We start from the raw sequence: 19,903 nt of genomic DNA, 5'->3' as shown, positions 1-19,903 counted from the left end.
TTCATATTTATATATGAACACCATTCTAAAGGGTAAAGGCAAGTTCATGAGACTAAGGTAGGGATACTGACTAAACCACTCCTTACTTAATTCACTGAGAATCACTAATGCAACATTTATACATCATGTAACAAAGTATCAAATACTTATAGCGGAGCTGTTATTCTCATTTTAAGCTGTCTGGTTTTATTCTTGGAACATACAAGGGCTGTAGGGTCGCATGATTCACAGTTTTGTCTGAAACCAAGCATTTGGCTCATATAGTCATAAAAAAGAAGGTAAACCTGTTTTATTAGGTAAATACAACCTCAGTTGAACAACAACACATGGCGTCGTTTAACATATTACCCTGTCTGATTAGTCATTTAACAACACCAAGCCACCATGTGTGAAAACCTAATTAGATCCTTAATGTTTAAGTGAATTAAATTGGTAAGTACCAGGCAGGTGCTGCTACTGAAAGGAAAGACAACAAAATGATCTTTAATAACTAATATTTGCTGTAAGACCATTTTGAAACAATTTTAGTCCATTTTAAGACATGTTAAAGTTCACGATGGGACAATCCGAAAAAGACTATACAATTATGGCTCGTTTCTCCAAAAGGAAATGTTCTGCAAACCCTCTTCTTTCTAAAAAGAACAAGTCATGGATTAGGTTTGTAAAGTCTACATTACAGCAACCTGGGAGAAGTGACTGCCGATTTATTATCTGACTTTTATGTTTTGGGATCTTTTTACATTCTACAGTTCTCTGAATTTTATGAGGACTCTCACAGCCAGCTGATCTGAATTGTTACCTGGCCACGGGATTCAAAAGTAATATCTTTCCAGAATTTCAAAGGCAACATCCACACAGGTGTTGGGGCTGATGACATACATGTACATGTGTGCGTTTGAGTGTGTCTATATGTGCGTAAGCTTTAACACACCTGTAGCTTTTGGTCTGAATGTAGTGTGCTTCTTGCCGAGGAAAATGGCTCCCAAATCAAACTAGGTTTGCGGTTAATAAGAAAAAAACTAGGTTACGGGGTCCGTGCTGTGAATCTTATGCCGTTCCTCCTTTTGCAAAAGGAAGCAGGAAGTGTAATGTGATGTGGCATTTTGCCACGTCAGACACAAAGAGCAACTGCTGGGATGTCTGTTAAGTAAGGTTGTCTGGCAGAGCATACTGCTGAGATTTGGATTGGAAAGGAGGCAGGAAAAGGGGTCAGGGGGACGGGCATGTGAGCAGGGGGTTAGTGGGTCTCAGGGACTGACCACTGAATGTTTTGTAATGAATGGTGACGAATCACCGCTGGTCCAAGAAATACAGAAAAACTCTCATTAAAATCAAGTTTTCCTGTACCATTTTATGCTATAGCACAGCAAAGTGTCTATTCATGGTAATATAATTGTTTCATCACAATAACGTAAATTAGCCTTACGGGTCAAAGCCATACAGCATCTCCATTAAAGCCTTCAAAATGTGAAACAGAATGTTTGACAAGACAGAAACACCACAGAATGAAGAGGAAATATTTGGAGGTCAGATAAGAAGCTTCCATGTGGGAGTCACATAAAGGGTCTTTCAAAGTGAGCTGCTTAGTTTAAAAGTTTAGAAGTAAATGAAACACAAAAAACAAGGCTGGTTATTGTTAAGGTTCAAAATTGAGGAGGGAGAGTACAAACCACCCATGGTCCAGGAGCTCTTGGTCAAACAATGATTTTAATGAACACACGTGTGGGAAGAACACTCTGTACGCCGACAGCAAGTGATCTCCGACTTCCTCAAAGCATACACAGATTTTATACCGTCAGGGCTTGTTTACTGACGCCCCTTCATGCGTCACAGAAACATTTTATACATAGATCAGATCAACACCACAATGACTTTTAACCCAGAAGATCATCTTCTATTTTCATGGCTGGTACTTTCCGTTCTTGTCTTAAAGTGAATTGTTCCTCTTTCTTGCCGAAACATGACTAATCTCTCCTCTAAATAAATCTAACTCATGTGTGTGTGTGTGTTGACCTCACATGCTCTTTCTCAATTCACCTGTTGCACTTCTGACCTTTCACCAGACCAGAGGCTCACTGAGACTATATGTATGTCTTCTACTAAATAAATGTTTTAACCAAGAACCTCTACTAAAACCTTAATATGAAATGACCTGATATAAGTGTTTTGTAAGCATGTATTGCAATTCCTTCTATGGCTCCAAGTCACTTGCACAATAGATTGTCCGGACATCGCGCCGAACAAAGCTTCCAACCCCCAATTAATTGACCGAGCTCCAACTCTTTAATAAGCACAGATATGCATTGTGTATAAAATAGTTATAACTGCATCTGAAATACAAGGTCAACATAATAACTGTATGCATAACATCTTAAGGCCTTCTTAAAGCTATCTGTTACATTGTTAAAGCCTCGTCTTAGCCTGCTGCTCAAAATAACTTTCACTTCTGCAAAACTCTCCAAGCCTGTTTCCTGTCCTGTTACTTTTAGCCTTTCTGAAAGACACACACTGTTCAACCCCTGAATGCAATATAAACTCCAGATTATATTATTAATGCAATGGTAATAATGATGATTATTTAACAATAGCAGTAAAATAATTTCCCTGCTCCACATTATTTCACATCAATTAAAGATTTAAACCTTGGAGTTTGACCTATAGTCTAATTGAAAATGCTTGAAATCCTCTCTGATCACTCAGTGATCATATATTTTAGGTAGCTCATGCTTCCATTAGGATCCTCAGTTACAGCAACAATGGGTGCACCATCTTCCCCTTATTTCCTAGATTTCCCCTTCACACTGCAGCACAACTACCTCCAGAGTGATTTTTTCTTGCTTTTTTTCCTTTCCTGCTCCTGCAGTGATGAGATGTTTGCTAGTTTTGCTTACTATTGGCAGGACTACAAGCCAGTAGCAAATAGAAATACTGCACAGATCAGTTCACAACTTTCACGAGGAAATGCTGCTGTCTGGTCTACTCTGGTCAACTAGTTGTTGACTTCATTTAGCCAGAAAACAGCAACTAGTCTTTTTTAATCTGTCTAAGATGAAGATCTCTTTGGATCTCCAAATACATCCTTGAAAATGTGCCAGACAACTTAAGAACTTTGAGACTGTGAAAAGTAAATGTTGTCTTTTAAGATGATTAATAAGAACTTCAGATAGAGATGTCCATTTAGACAAGAGAACTAAATTGACAAAAAGAAAAGAAAAAGATACCTTGTGCATAATACGAACTCTTACTTTTGGCTCCTACATGTATCATATATGTACCACATTTAGTTCAAGTCAGAAAAAATTGATAGACTTAGTTACAGATGGGGGCCAACATATTGTATTCAGTGGAGGCCACCTCTTGCAGATTAGCAGTCTTGACTGACAGACACCTCTGGTCCATCGGTTATGGGCTTAAATGAGTTCTTCTTTCGAGCCTGGAGGCCTACTCTGACTCTTTAAGGAATGTGTCAACAAGCCTGAAATGCTCTGCAGGATCCTGTTTGCTCTGTGCACATTGCTTTAATTGTGCATCTTCCCTTAGGGGATACTTAACAGAGCTCCAATGTTTTTACAGAAAAAGCAGGATTATTGAAGCTGATGTTTTCTGTGGCAAATGTCTCTACAAACATTTTCCATCAAGGCTGTTCCTTTTATGTGTTTTTACTTTAACACTCACATTCTGTTAAAGCAACATATATTACCTTGTTCTACCAAAATTGTAAACACTGATAACTGTCTACTAAGTTTGAAGCTGATGATCCTCTAGCCCAGGAGGGGGGCAATCTCAGTCCACGAGGGCCGGTGTCCCTGCAGGTTTTAGATCTCACCTTGGGTCAACACACCTGAATCACATGATTAGTTCGTTACCAGGCCTCTGGAGAACTTCAGGACATGTTGAGGAGCTAATTTAGCCATTTAAATCAGCTGTGTTGGTTCGAGGACACATCTAAAACCTGCAGGGACACCGGCCCTCGTGGACTGAGATTGCCCACCCCTGCTCTATCCCCCTTCATCTATCTGTTCTCTGCTGTGTGTCCACTGCACGCATCACAGATAAAATCTGCTTGTGTAGCATTTCTCTCGCTTTGATTTCTGTTGTTGCCATGATCACACAGGCAGCTGTTGCAGCAACTTGTATTACTCTCAACTGTAAATGCAACAGAAAAGAGGAGCTACTGCCCTCCATCTTTTTACTACTCCTGCTAGTCTCAGCTGCTCTGTGTTTACACTGAAACAGTCAAAAATGTGGACAGCAACTCTGTGACGCTCTGCGGAGATACTTATGCATCTTGATTCAGAGTTCAGGATGATGTTGGGCAAATAATTGTCCAACATTTAAAAGAGTTCTTTGCAGACAACTTTAAGGAACAACTTTGGTAACTTGCATTGTGTAATGATGATCAATGTAGACTGTTAATGCCTGGTTTTAATATTGCATCACCCAAAAATAATCACATTACAATGCCTAAATTAAAAACAAAAAGATTCTTTACCCCCACCCAAGAAAAAACAACAACTCTCAAATGGGTAAGTGTCTGTGGATTTTCTCCCTTACAAAACTACCCATTCAACTCGAGGCACAGGGAGCAACAGTGCTTTTAACACAAGCCTCTGTAGCCAGTTTGTACTTGCAGAAGTAAAACCGAAGGTACATGTACACTTACTAAAAGTACGTCATTTAGTAAAGGACAAAATTTTGAAAGCTTTAGTAACATGACTCAGGGCTGCTCCTAGGAACCCTGACTCACAGTTCAAGGTAGCTCATGTTTGGCCACTCCAAAGTTTGTCTTCTCAGGCATGTTCAGTACAGGCTGTCTCTCATTCATCAGCAAACGGAGCTGTACAGACAACCAATTCAATACCTGCTGCCAACCTTTTCCAAACATTAATCATATTTATATACATGGATTTTTGATATATTCATGTTACAAATTCAGAGCAATTTGTACGACTGAATGTGTAACCCTTTTATATTTAGTACTTCTAAATCTGTCATTTGCTCTCGACTCTGTGTTAATAGCAGGAAAGATAAACATAGACAGTTAATTACAAAATTGACTTATTAAAGCTCAGAGAGCTTTCCCTAAAGGTTTATCATTAAGCCTAATCAGTGGAGAGCATCAGTGCTGTATGGTTGGCAGATAAAAATAAACTCCCTTGATATCCTGCATGCCTGTCAAATAGTTATATTTTGGTCTGACAGAGCTATAAAAAGGCGTAGCTGGCAATCAGGTCATTAGCACTGTAAGCAAGTCATTTAGGCGGACAATTTAGCAGCACAACAAAGAGGCTTTAAGGTCAATTGGTCAGTGTGTCTGTTAGCTGGGACTGAAAACAGTAATAATGTTTTAGGTGGGTTTTTTGTTGTTTTTCCACAGAGGACCATTGTATCTGCTGTGGTGAGCAGAGCAGAATTGCATGTTTCTATTTGCGCTTTCCTGCAGAGGACAAATCTGCTGAACTGGCCGAGCAGCAGATCAGAACACAGCCATGGTAGTCTCATAAACCAGCGGTCCCCAGCCTTTTTTGCCCTACAGACCGGTTTATGTCCGACAATATTGTCACGGACTGGCCTCACGGATAAATACAACAAAATAAAACCAGTACTAGTACCAAAAAAAGAAGATTTATTCATAACACACAGGAAAACACCCAGGGAAACCAAGTTAACGCTAAAAATTATAAAAAAACCCAAAAACAATAAAAAACGAGTAAAACCAAGAAAACCATAACTTTCACACCCAAGCCTCAACTCTTGCGGCCCGCTACCAAACAACTCACGGACAAGTACCGGTCTGTGGCCTGGGGGTTTGGGACCGCTGTCATAAACAACCAATAAGCACAGTGATTCTGCTGAAAACTAAAAAAATGTGTACTACTATATTGAGTATGATCATTATTTCTGAGGCCTCAAAACAGCTGATCATGCTGGAACTCACAGTGCCCTGGGAGGAGCGGATCGAGGAGGCCAATGAAAGGAAACGTGCAAAGTACCAGGAACTAGTGCAGGAGTGCAGGGGAAGGGGCTGAGAGACTTTCTATGAGCCCATAGAAGTGGGTTGTAGGGGCTTTGCAGGACGATCACTCTGCAGAGTCCTAGGCCGGCTGGGTGTGGCTGGGGCAGCCAAGAAGAGGGCCATCGAGGCTGTGAGCCTGGGTGAGGGTGTATGATGTTGTGAGACCCGAAACACCTGATGACCACAGGATACATCACTGAAGATGCGTACCAGTGCATCCAGGAGATGTGTCTTGTATAGTACTTTGACTTCATCACTCTTCATGGCATGCTGAGAGACAATATGAATACAAATGTTTTTTGGTAAGATAAAGTTTTTATATGAACAGCAGCAGAACTAGCAAATGTAAGCTTTTAGTTGAGAAATGAGGCTGTAGCATTGGTAGAAAAAGCAAGCAGGGCACTGATGTCTTCAACTCTAAAAATAGAAACGGTGCATTCAAGGTGAACAAATGGATGCATGGTTAGAACACATACCACAAAGATTAAAATGTCCTGTTTCAACTACCAGGCAGCTAGACCTTTTCTACAGGTCATGCCATCGTGCTCTCACTCAAGGAAAGATTATTTTGTCATAAACAATGAATAGTATATTATCTGACTTAGTGGGCTTGAATTGACCAGAACAATGCCCACGTGCCAAATACGTGGGTAATGAGTCACTTTGATTGATAAACAAAAAAACCCAAACCCAACATTCATTAATGTTCATGTCTGCTCACTAACAGCTTTACTCTGTCTTTGTTACTATGGTAATTAGCGCTAAATCAAGTTTTTCACCGGGTGAATACGTCATTCAACCTCATCTATTTTACTTGTGGTGTTTTGCTATTCTACACATTTCTGCAGCAATTTTGTTAAATTAAAGTCCCACTGATTTCCCTTACAAAGTTCATTTTGGAGCACCGGCGTGACACTGTTGTGGTTTCATCATCGGTCAAATAATAAACTCTTCTACAAAACAGATGGTTTTTAATGATTTTTAAAATGATTTTACTGGTTTAACTGCCATTATATAAATACCAGAATAGGTCTTTATTTTTGTGTTTAATAATATTAAAGAGTCCTGACTAGAAAAAGAAAAAACAGAACAGCAAAAAACCCCAGATGTAACAAACAACACCTTTATTTAACTGAGGACCTTAATACTACATTCACACTACGAAAGTAATGGTTAGAGACTTTGCTATGGCCAAAATTAATGAAACTGTGCAGTTAACTTGGACTCCACTGTTGTTGCGACTGAAGTGGTTGGTTTGAAGATGGGAACAAGGTCAGTGATCACTCAAAGTCAAACCACCTTTAGTGGATCATCAGTTTGTTAAGAAATTCCACCAAGTTGGCAATTACATGCAATCTGTTTATGATAATACAGCGATTAACTGTGACAAATCCACAAAGTCTGTTACTGTCTGCATGCATAGACATTCATAATTTAACAGAAGCACATATTAACTACTTACACTCAGAGTCCGGCCAGAAGCTTAAAGATTTTTAATCAGAAATTCATCTACATCTAGTGACATAGACACAAAATGAGATTGGTGCTTGGGAACCTTTGCCACCTGGTTGTACTTTGGTTATACTCCAATATAAAAGCAAAGGTTGACTCAAGTCCCATATTGCAGAGAGACACATCACAGACCTACAGACTGACTTGGACTGATTGCAATGTGTTCACAATCCGTCTGGGTTTATAGATTAGACAGTAATTAAATGCAAACCTTTGCCAATCTGTCTGAGAATGAGAGTGTCTAACGGAGACCGTTAATGTGAGGGAGATTACGACTGTTTGGAGACAGGTTGCCTCCAAGAAGGCTACCTGTGCAATCGCCATGCAATTGAAAGTGGTCCAGTTGGTTGGCACAGCTATTTGTAATAAGTAGAGCAGCTAAACTTGTTTGCCTCATTTTTATAATCAGGTTACACTGATTAAAAGTTAAAGACTTTTATGCTGGTAGCTGCAACCATGCAGTTTCAATAAAAAGTGCAATAATTTGTATGGGGCTATGCAAGTTGACTCCCTAACTGTTATATCCCCCAGATCTGCTGCATGTTGTCTAGAGATTTGTAATTCCCAAATCCAACCTAGCATAAGACTCTAAAAGGTTTTTGTTGAAACTGCAGAAAACATTATGCAATAGACTGTATATACCCAATTATTAGAAATGTGACCTTCAAGGAAGGTTTATTTCAATAATCAAGAAAACCGTGCTTCAGAATTTGCAAGCAAGTACAAAAAGAGGATAAATAATTTGTCAGCAAAAAATACTAAATAAAAAAAACATTTTCCACTTTCCAAGGATTCAGTGTTTCACTTAGTCATTACCTTACAGGACAGACACTAAAAGCATTCCTGCTCAAATATATTTTGTTGACTTTCACATGTGCAGCGCTCATCAGAAGTGCTGCCTGCAAGCCCAACAACTGACTCACTTAAGTCCAACCAGCGACTTCATCAAATTAATTTTTGAATTGAACAAATTTGTTTTGATAAATAGTTCTGGTTCAGGATGCATACAGTGGGGCAAAAAAGTATTTAGTCAGCCACCGATTGTGCAAGTTCCCCCACCTAAAATGATGACAGAGGTCAGTAATTTGCACCAGAGGTACACTTCAACTGTGAGAGACAGAATGTGAAAAAAAATCCATGAATTCACATGGTAGGATTTGTAAAGAATTTATTCGTAAATCAGGGTGGAAAATAAGTATTTGGTCAATAACAAAAATACAACTCAATACTTTGTAACATAACCTTTGTTGGCAATAACAGAGGTCAAACGTTTACTATAGGTCTTTACCAGGTTTGCACACACAGTAGCTGGTATTTTGGCCCATTCCTCCATGCAGATCTTCTCGAGAGCAGTGATGTTTTGGGGCTGTCGCCGAGCAACACGGACTTTCAACTCCCGCCACAGATTTTCTATGGGGTTGAGGTCTGGAGACTGGCTAGGCCACTCCAGGACTTTCAAATGCTTCTTACGGAGCCACTCCTTTGTTGCCCGGGCGGTGTGTTTTGGATCATTGTCATGTTGGAAGACCCAGCCTCGTTTCATCTTCAAAGTTCTCACTGATGGAAGGAGGTTTTGGCTCAAAATCTCACGATACATGGCCCCATTCATTCTGTCCTTAACACGGATCAGTCGTCCTGTCCCCTTGGCAGAAAAACAGCCCCATAGCATGATGTTTCCACCCCCATGCTTCACAGTAGGTATGGTGTTCTTGGGATGCAACTCAGTATTCTTCTTCCTCCAAACACGACGAGTTGAGTTTATACCAAAAAGTTCTACTTTGGTTTCATCTGACCACATGACATTCTCCCAATCCTCTGCTGTATCATCCATGTGCTCTCTGGCAAACTTCAGACGGGCCTGGACATGCACTGGCTTCAGCAGCGGAACACGTCTGGCACTGCGGGATTTGATTCCCTGCCGTTGTAGTGTGTTACTGATGGTGACCTTTGTTACTTTGGTCCCAGCTCTCTGCAGGTCATTCACCAGGTCCCCCCGTGTGGTTCTGGGATCTTTGCTCACCGTTCTCATGATCATTTTGACCCCACGGGATGAGATCTTGCGTGGAGCCCCAGATCGAGGGAGATTATCAGTGGTCTTGTATGTCTTCCATTTTCTGATGATTGCTCCCACAGTTGATTTTTTCACACCAAGCTGCTTGCCTATTGTAGATTCACTCTTCCCAGTCTGGTGCAGGTCTACAATACTTTTCCTGGTGTCCTTCGAAAGCTCTTTGGTCTTGGCCATGGCGGAGTTTGGAGTCTGACTGTTTGAGGCTGTGGACAGGTGTCTTTTATACAGATGATGAGTTCAAACAGGTGCCATTCATACAGGTAACGAGTGGGGGACAGAAAAGCTTCTTACAGAAGACGTTACAGGTCTGTGAGAGCCAGAGATTTTCCATGTTTGAGGTGACCAAATACTTATTTTCCACCCTGATTTACGAATAAATTCTTTACAAATCCTACCATGTGGATTCATGGATTTTTTTTTCACATTCTGTCTCTCACAGTTGAAGTGTACCTCTGGTGCAAATTACTGACCTCTGTCATCATTTTAAGTGGGGGAACTTGCACAATCGGTGGCTGACTAAATACTTTTTTGCCCCACTGTATATAAAGCTACCACTTCACCTTTATTTATTTTCAAATGTTTACAGCAGAGCCCTCTGTGTGCTGCCCTCTAAACGCGCACAAAAATCTATTTTTTTGAATATCTGTCAAACTGTTTCGGATCATCAAAGAAATTTGATATTATACAGAGATAACCTGAGTAAATACAAAATGCAGTTTTAAAATCATTTATTAAGGGAATGGAAAAGGTTGTCCAAACCTACCAACGTTCTATATGAAAAACCGATTGCCCTTCAACCTAATAACTGGTTGTGCCACCCTTGGCGAAAAAATTGCAATCAAGTGTTTGAGATAACTGGCACTTCAGCTACATTGGAGATTTTTGCAATCATGAACGGCCTGTTTAAGGTAATTCTAAAGAATCTTAATTGCATTTAAAAGTTCACACTTTGTGCTTCAGCTTCTGTGCAGAAACTACTGGACAGACTTTCACCAGGATTTTCTGGTGGAGAGCAGAATTCATAGTTCCATCAATTATGGCAGGTCGTCCCAAAACAGCAAAGCAGTTCCAGATCATCACACTACCAGTACTATGCTGGTGCCACAATTGTTGGTATGATGCTTTTTTTTTTTTTAAATGAAACGATGTGTTCATATTTATGATAAATGTAACGGAACTCAAACGTTCCAAAAAGTTCAACTTTGCTCTCGTCAGTCCATAGAATATTTTCCTAAAGGTTTTGGGGATCATCAAGATGTTTGGGGAGGTTTTTTGGCAAATGTGTACTCTTTTTGATCACCAGTGGTTTTCTCTTTGGACTCTCCCACGGATCCCACTTTTGCCCAGCCTCCGTCTTATTGGTGAATCATGAACTCTGACCTTAATGGAGGCAAGTGAGGTCTGGAGTTCTTTAGATGTTTTTCGGGGTTATTCTGAGACCTCCTGGATAGGGATGGGTACCGGTGTCCGGTGCCATGATGGCACCGGTTCTGACATAAACGGTAGTAACCAGACCGAAAAGCAGCGCACATTTCGGTGCTTTATTTCGGTGCTTTTTTTTCCTGAGCTGTGATACACTTCTAGCCAATAATTTTACGTTTCCGAGGATAGTAGGCGGGGCCAGGTACGTACGTTCTTTTAGAGCAGAGCTACAGATTAAAATGCCCAAGGCGAAAAGTCTGGCTGTACTTCACAGCAAAATATGCAAACTCAGCAGCCTGCAACAAGTGCTTTAAGCTGATACTGTGATACTGTCAAAGGAGGTAACACCTCAAATCCGATGAAACACCTGGCGATGCATAGCGGTTTTTTTTAAAAGCCCAGAAATGCGCCGTATGATAGCTTGCTGCGAGACCTCACACCGAGCGCATCTACTGTGCGTGGGTTGCCTGTTATCTGACCCGGAGTTAGCAATATCCCCCAAAAACCTCGAAGAGGAGAGTCCTGGCCCCTAGCCCTGCCAGTGTATCAGAAATGATGAGGATGATGATGCAGCAGCAGCCGTTCTTCTCTGCGTGAGTAGCTTAATGTTCGTGTGTAATTTACGTTGAGTAGGCTAACCACGTTATTACATTAATGCATGTAAGGTGAACTAGCAAACATCATCATAGCTATATGCGGCTGTCTTCTTGTTTGATGGCAGATACTCCCTTCACCCTGGCCAAAAAGGCTAAAATGACCAAAGAAAAAGTGGAAAACAGTTAAACATGAGAGGTTTTGGATAAAGTTTGTGTTTTTTCCATTGATTAAGCACTGCTTCCAGCCAAGAGTGATACCATATATGCCCTATAGCTGCAGAAAAGGCTAACATTGTTATCTTTTTACAAAAAACCAGCTGAACATGAGAGGTTTTTGGACCAATTTTGTGTTCTCCATTCTTTAAGCACCGGTTTGAGCACCGTTTGAGCACCGGCACCGTTTCAAAAGTACCGATTTGGCACCGGTATCGGATAAAACCTAAACGATACCCATCCCTACTCCTGGATGAGTGATTGATGCGCTATTTGTGTAATGTTGGTAGGTCGGCCATTTCTGGGAAGGTGTTTGAAGGTTTCTCTGTTTGTCGATAATGGCAATCACTGTGATTCACTGGAGTCAGAAAATCTTAGTGATAGCTTTGTAACTCTGCACTGATAGATGTAAAAGACTTTGTTTCTTGGCTATGTCTTTATATCACAGTGTAATGTGTTACTTTTTTAGATCTATTAGCCCAATTCACTTTGTCAGACAGTTTCTATGCAAGCGATTTCTTGATTCATGTTTAGCAGTAATCAGGCACGGGTGTGACTAGTGAAACTGAACTTAGCTTTCCAAAGAATCTGGCCAATCCCCTTTAATTCATGATACATGAATGATGCATTTTGTACACAGGATCAGGTAGATTTGGATAGCTTGTTTCCCTTACAATGTCAAGTTTATTCCTAACAAAGAAAATAGTTGATGAGTAATTATCCATTCAGATAACAGGTGGATGTTGGGGCGTGTAGGAGTTGAAGCAAGCAGCAGCAGTGACACATGGAGGGATATGAAACCTGCACCTTTACACAGCTACATGTACATGATGCAGTGAAGTTCAAGGTGTTTGACTGAAAAAGCTGACAGGCTTTGTTGTATCTAGGTTTGCTGCACGAATTTACACGAACCTCACGATAAAGATTTCTAAATAAATGCGCTCTAATAATTGCTTTGTCAGGGATACATTTGGTTTTAAATATAATTAGCTAAATTTACAGACTGTGTGGGCTAAACCCAAGGGTCCTTTCTAATTGTACTATTAAGAAGTGAACATGCTAACATTTAACTTCATGGCCCGCAAACTTACGGTACTATCAGTGTATATAGTTGTGAAGAGAAAAGTATTCATAGGATTCTATATTTCTTCATTATGTGTTGCTTCAGTTAATTGCAGTTTGCAAGTGTTTATTTAAGCACAACCCTCTTAAAGTGGACATGAAACAGTACATGTATTAAGGCCAATTTACACCATGGAGCCCTATGCTGAAACTGTCACAGCTGTCTGTGAAGCAGGATCTAAGATATAAGTCTTTAAAGTTAGAGTCACTGGCTGGCTCGTCGGTTGCTGCTAATAGACTTAAGTTATGTTAGCTAAGCAGTGACAGATCTGCTGACTCAGTGAAAAACAAGGTCACTAAAACTAAAACACTGTTGGCTAGCTGCACTGAAATGAGAAAATTTACCCATTAGCCATAATGTTTGGGTTTGCTTTGTTTGGTTTTCATCAAACATGGATTTTCCCAAACATTTTCACTTTAACTCGTCTCTCCAAAGGACATCCAGAAGTCTTGCCTTTTTTCCTCTGACAAGACATGGAACCACAGCTTCCTATTCAGTATCCTTGTTTGCAGCCTTATATGACTACATCCAAGTTTATTACAGCATTTAATCACCTAATTCACATTTTCAGTTCTTGTGAATGAATGAGTGAGTGAATAAATCGCTTTGTCCCACAGCTATATTTAGCTACTCAGAATGCATGGTGAGTTGATAAAAATTCTCTTCCTGAGCACAAGAGAAAACTGGCAAGACAATTTATCTCTTTGGACCAGCCTGTTCCCAAAATGTTTGTTGCCCAGCAACAGACATCACACAGATCCTTTGAGAGAGGGGAAAAAAGGCTTGTTGTTGCATTGACATACAGTCTGTGTGTGGCTTTGTTGAGAATCCTTTGTCATCATTTTGACCCACAGGGGGAGGTGTGGGTGTATGGACACCATATAGGAAGTGGTAAAGCGTGGGGTGATACTGCCACATACAGAACCGTGGGCACAGATAAAGAGCAAGGAGGAAGGAAAAAGGAGCTGTGGAGAAAGCAGAAAAAGAAGGCACAGAGGTGGGACGAAACAGAAGAAGAAACAGAAACAAAGAGTGTAAAAGGGGACAAATTCATACAGGCTTATATGTCCAATGATGTCCAAGTGACCACTGGACTGGTGAGGGCCTGCCATCCAATGTTATGAGAACCAAGGCTTTCTTTCAATCAAAGGTGACGTACAAATTTAAAATTGTTGGACTGGATGAGGGGGATAACAAACCATATTTTGTTATGGTTAAAAGTGTGTTCCTCACCTGTGGCTGCGGTAAATGTTTAGCAGTATAATGACGAAGCCCAAGCAGCAACAGGCCAGGTAGGGGCTACCAAAGAGCCCCGAGAGTCTTCGTGTACGATGCTCCCATCTCGCCACCTGACAACAGGAAGACAATGACAACGGTGTTTACCATAAATATCCAATTAAACTGCATTAAAAAACTGAAAGTTAATGATTGTTTGTCACACTATGTCAGTCTAAAAAACCCTCAAAGCTCAACTTTTTAAACTCAAGTTTGGCAGAGCTCCAGCATTGCTATGTGGAGCAAGGACAACCTTACAGAAAGAAAATCATTTCTGCAGCACTCCACCAATCAGGCCTGTATGGTAGAGTGGCCAGAGAGAAGCTATTCCTCAATAAAAGACACATGACAGCCCATTTGGAGTTTACTAAAAGCCACCTGAAGGATTCATCTGTATTCATGAGTAGATCGAACAGGAGGTCCTGAAGCCACTGAAGCCAGTTTTTTGCAGTCCCAGGTCAGTGAGGGAATGGGTTACACCAGTTTTACCAAGCAAGCATACTTTATAGTCCATCTACAAGCAACATTCAACCAAGAAAATAAGCTCCATGCAAAATCCTGTTCATTATATGCCCGAAACATCTAGGTCATTATCACAACAGTTTTTTTTTGTTTGTTTGTTTTTTTACAGTATTATGTATGCAACAACAATAATGAAAACATTGGCTTTACTGGCCATGAAAAATCAGAATGCTCTTGACAAAATACTGAAAATGGTCTCCTGGTCAATTTGCATATACTTTTGTGAAGTCTCAAAAGTGCTGCCTTTATCTGCATTTTAATGAAGTTTTCAAAAATGAATACGATTTTCACTGGAAGTGTCAAGGATGGACAGGATAAGAATATCAGACGGACAGTTCAGGTTGAGCTGTTTGGAGACAAAGTTAGAGAGGTGAAGCTGAGACGGTCTGGACATGTAGAGAGGAAGAATAGCGGCTATACTAGACAAAGGATGCTGGAGATGGAGCAGTCAGGCAGGAGGAAAAGAAGGCCACAGAGAGGGTTCATTGATGTTGTGAAAGAGGACATGTAGACGGTTGGTGTGACATAAGAGGATGCAAGGGATGGACGAGACAGAGGCAGATACACTGCTGTGTCAATCGCTAAAGAGCAGCCAAAAGAAGGCAAAAGAAAAAGAATAAAACAGGATTCTTTGGCTACCACAGCAGTTTCTCGTATAGAGACAGAGAGATCTTGTTTGCTTTTGGTATCTGGCTTTGAGCCTTAAATAGCTAAATATCATGACTTTTGTCTACAGTTTTGAAATATTGTGCCCATGATAGAGACAGAAGAGTGCTGTTTGTTTGCATATGTTGTTCTGCCCTGAAGCGATTATTTGTTCAAGTTTATTTGTTCACCTCTGAAACAGCTGGTGCATTTCCACACAGCTGTATTCTCTTGCTGGCTATTGATAAGTGTTTATTTTTTTTAAGCTCTTTATATAGTACCGTGCATATCCAGCAGGGAGTGACGCCATAGAATCTTATCTAACTGGTCACAGTTGCATTTTCCAAAACACACTTCTCTCCCAAAAAAAGAGAATGGAAAATAGTCACATCCTGCCCATTTATGCAGCACAAAAGGCATTTAACCCATCTGTCCATACGGTGAACCTTTCAGTGGCATTAGCAACTCAAAGTGCTGTTTGTGAAATGACTGAAAAACTTAAAATTACCACCTGACAGTGGGCTAAGGAAATGCATAGATGACTGTAAAAAAAACAAAACAAACCAAAAACAACAAAAATGAATCCCACAGGCACAAATGTTACCATGGCAACAGCTTTTCTATGTTCAGCAGCGGCAAGGTAGGAAAAAAGAGGAGGAATATAAATATAAAGGTGAGGTGAAACAAATGTTAAGAAGTGGTAAAGAGTCCTTTATGGAGTGCAGCAATCCCCAGGTATAAATTGCATTGTTAATGGGTTAGCGCTACCTGCTCAAGACCGATCAGAAGCAGCTGAGAAAGCATGCTTAAGCATGCTGAGAAAACTTGGCAGCTCTCTTTGCATTTTTAGAATAGATGAAAAGCTTAAATCAAGAATTAATCCCCTTCTCCTTTCTCTGAAGCTCATGTCGTCTGTTTTGTTTTTTAAATCCCAGCCTTCAGCAAGCCGTATGCTGACATTTCCTTTTCCTTTCTTTCGTTTTTCTTCTGCCTCCTAACAGAGTTCAACTGCTATGTAATTAAGGGCCAGCAGCTGATGTACTTTGACTAAGATGTATGGTTACATCCACAGTTTGCATTGCAGTCTGCTCCACATGGACATTAGCACACAGCGAGCTGGAATGAAACTGAACAATCATAGCAACAGTGGGGGAATAAATAATGATTAGGTCTGCAGATAGCAGGTTTGTGTTGAAATGATGACACAATGCATTTTACAAACACATCAACATATTATTTTACCAATTCACAATGGTTCTTTTTGAGACTCAAAGTAAGTGGCACTGATCTAAAAACATAAAAAATAAAGACAGGATGTGTGCTCAATACAAAAATAAGAAAACATTCTTTTATATGCTGGTGAGAGCGCCCCATCAGCTTCACAATTCCTTGTATCACATAATAAACTGACTCATTCTAGCACCTCAATTTTGGGATGAATAACCTATAAAAGAGGTCAACTTCTGCTTTACTGCCAGTGTCATATACTTGCTCAAATGTCATCCTGATTTGGTCACTGGAGAAAAAATTTCCTGACCAGTTGGCAAAAAACACCTACTTGCAAATTTTCTAGGGTCACTCATGGGCTGCATGAACATACAGCACTTATTTACACTATGCCCAGCTTTCTGTGCATTGTGCTTCTGGCATGCCAGAGGGTCTCTTATTTGTTAGTTGTTGGCAACCCCACCTACACCACTACACCAGACTACAGCCCCTGCTAGACTGTGCTAAACTATCAATGGAAACACAAACAGAAAATGCTGCGCTATATGGACAGATCCTAAAAGATTCCAGCTAAATGTAGCTAACTAATAAAGCTTAACATGATGTTGCTCCAACTTTGGATGTTGAAAATGCATTTAACAATGTGTGTATGCCAAAAAAGTCGAATATACAGATATAAACGAGAAGTAATTACACCTGTTGATAAAATTGCTAATAACTATTTGGTCAATTAATAATAAATTAGCTTCTGTGCTAGCACTCATTCTCCTGAATCTAGTCTTTCAGCAAGTCATTCAGGCAGGTTTCCATGTACATCTAATGTTACGTAAGCACATCTGCCTCCCTACATGTGTCCATTATATCTCTATCATAGGTTTTTCCAGAGTTGACAGAAAATCATAGGAAAAAGTCATGACAACCTGGTAATGTCAAAAATAAGAGAGGAAACAACTGAATATAAATAAAATGCATAAGTACAGAGATGGGTTCAAAAGAGGTAGAGAGTGTACTCACCTAAGAGAGGAGGACATTTTGTGACCAATGAAATTCTTAGTCATTGATATTAAGAGTTTTATTACTTTCTGCTAAATATACCAGATGACTCAGGCTAATCCATGTTATTATACTTTATACATTAATGTGAAAAAGAATGGATACCCTCTTTAAATATTGAGGTTTTATATACTAGGGCATCACTTTTTTTTAAAAATGATCAAAAGCTTATTCAATAGGAAAGATTAAATTCATGACAGTACAATTAGAAAAAGACTGAACAAGTATGGCTTGTTTGTCAGGAGGACAAAAAAACTTCACAAACAATGTCTTTTGGACAGATAAGACCAAAGTGGTCATGACTGCCCATAATACACATAATACACAATACAGCATATCAGCACAAACACCTCAAACCAACTGTCAAGCACGTTGGTGGAGGTATAATAATTTGGACTTATTTTGCAGCCACAGTAACATGAACTCCTTTGTATAGCTAAAAACACTGTGCAGTCCAATGTGAAGCCATCTGTCCAATAGGTAAAGCAACAATGATCCATGCACATTATCAAAGAAAGGTCTAAATAGCTCACAAAAAGAACGATGTGTTGCAAAACCCAAATCAGATGGTGTGGCATAAACAAATGCCTGCGAACCTCAATGAACTGAAGCAACTTTATACAGAAGAGTGACCAGTGCTCTACATGGGCCTGATATCCACTTACGAGGACATTATACTGCTGCTGTTCTATCAAAACTTTAAACGAATATCCTCATATATGGCTCTTATTTTTCTTAAAAACAAAAATAAGGTAAGAAAAAAAAAAATCTGGCAATTCTTTATTTTTACATTCATCGGGCCCCAATATGCCCAAATATCAAAGAGAAATTAAAAATGCATGTCGTGGAAGAGTTCGGGTCGAGGTTAAACCATCTTATAAAGACATGTTGGGTTTTTTGGGGTTGAGTTCTACTGTGTCTTTCCCTCTACATTGACCTAAAAAATCCAAAGTAAACTTTAACAAGGAAAAAGTAACTACTGGCACAAGGACGATAAAACACTATAGATGAAATTGCACTGAATGCACTGCTGTTTGGATGTTACAATGCACCAACTACACATGCTCCCCAGGGAGCAGACTTCAAACAAGTAACAGCAGTAACTAATTGACCACGGTTTCTCTCGCTGTCCATGTCCATGCCAAAAGAGAATAATCATGACTTTCACTGGAAAAAAATTAAAATGACGACTTTGTATAAAGAAAAAAAAAAAAAAAAAAAAAAACCCCACAAAAAACCCACAGTCTCATGGCAGTTTGTGCAAGTTTTCATTGATACGATTCACGTCGCTGTACATAAAAATCTATCACTATAAAGGGCTAAAATTTCTACATTTGTGGCTTAGAGGGATTGACAGTAGAGCAAATCCTTTTGCTAGACACACGGATTATATACTTCATATGTATTATTTAAGTTTTAGTAATTTAATTTAATAAATATTAGGTCTTTATTTAAAATTATTTGGTTATTTTAGATTTAGGTTAGGACTATAAATTATTCTATCTACTGTAACTATCATGAAAAAAAAAGATTAGCTTAGCTAGTCTTAGTAATCTCAAACCCAACAAACATACCTCCATCATCCATATTAGCAGGCCATTTATGTTAGTATACTCTCTTCTGATCAGGCAGTGGGCCTCTAAGCCTCGTTCAGCCTGATTTGCAACCATTCACTGGGTGATGGCGTATGCTAAAAATATTCAGGTGTTCTGTATGCAGACTACTGATGTTGCTATCAAATCATCAATCAAGCGCTGAAACTAACAGCAGGCACAGATGAGGAGAGTACAGGCAGTGGCGCCACATTGGGAGAACTAGCAGCTCTTCAGCACAAATTCAATCAAGGCTTAGGTAACAGGCTACACCTGCATCCCCATCAGCCCACTTAAATCTGAGATACAGGCACTTGATTGGACTTCAAGTCAGGACAACAGATAGATGGAACCATGTCTAAGGAGCTGAAATGGGAAAACATAGTTAAAAGTAGCCCCAACTGAATATTACCTCAAGACACCCTCTGCAACATACTAGCAACAGAACTCCAAGCAGAATCTACGGCATGCATGGAGGTTATAATGACAGAATGTCACCTTGAACTTTAGCCTCATAAGAAGCTGAAAGTTTTTTGCATTTGTGTGTCTGTGTGTGTTGTACACTGTATTAAAAGACATGTAATGGAGAACAACCTGCACACAGACTCAGCCAAGTACATTAATGCGTGGATGTGT

At 39.8% G+C, this 19,903-nt stretch overlaps 1 protein-coding gene across 1 annotated transcript in view; it reads right to left on the bottom strand.

Annotated features, from left to right (window-relative positions):
* Positions 1 to 19,903, bottom strand: part of pemt (phosphatidylethanolamine N-methyltransferase) — a 75,392-nt gene that overhangs the window by 34,572 nt on the left and 20,917 nt on the right. Inside the window, exon 3 of the mRNA XM_085361215.1 lies at positions 14,187 to 14,302. Within this exon, the coding sequence (XP_085217341.1) occupies positions 14,187 to 14,302 (116 nt within the window). The remainder of the gene's footprint in view (positions 1 to 14,186; positions 14,303 to 19,903) is intronic.

Source organism: Diplotaxodon limnothrissa, linkage group LG8 (assembly GCF_057381915.1).
Source record: "Diplotaxodon limnothrissa isolate DT_005_m linkage group LG8, D_limnothrissa_male_GT1.1, whole genome shotgun sequence".
NCBI lineage: Eukaryota > Metazoa > Chordata > Actinopteri > Cichliformes > Cichlidae > Diplotaxodon > Diplotaxodon limnothrissa.
Note: the sequence above shows the minus strand (reverse complement) of the source record. Positions and strands in the feature narration are given on the sequence as shown.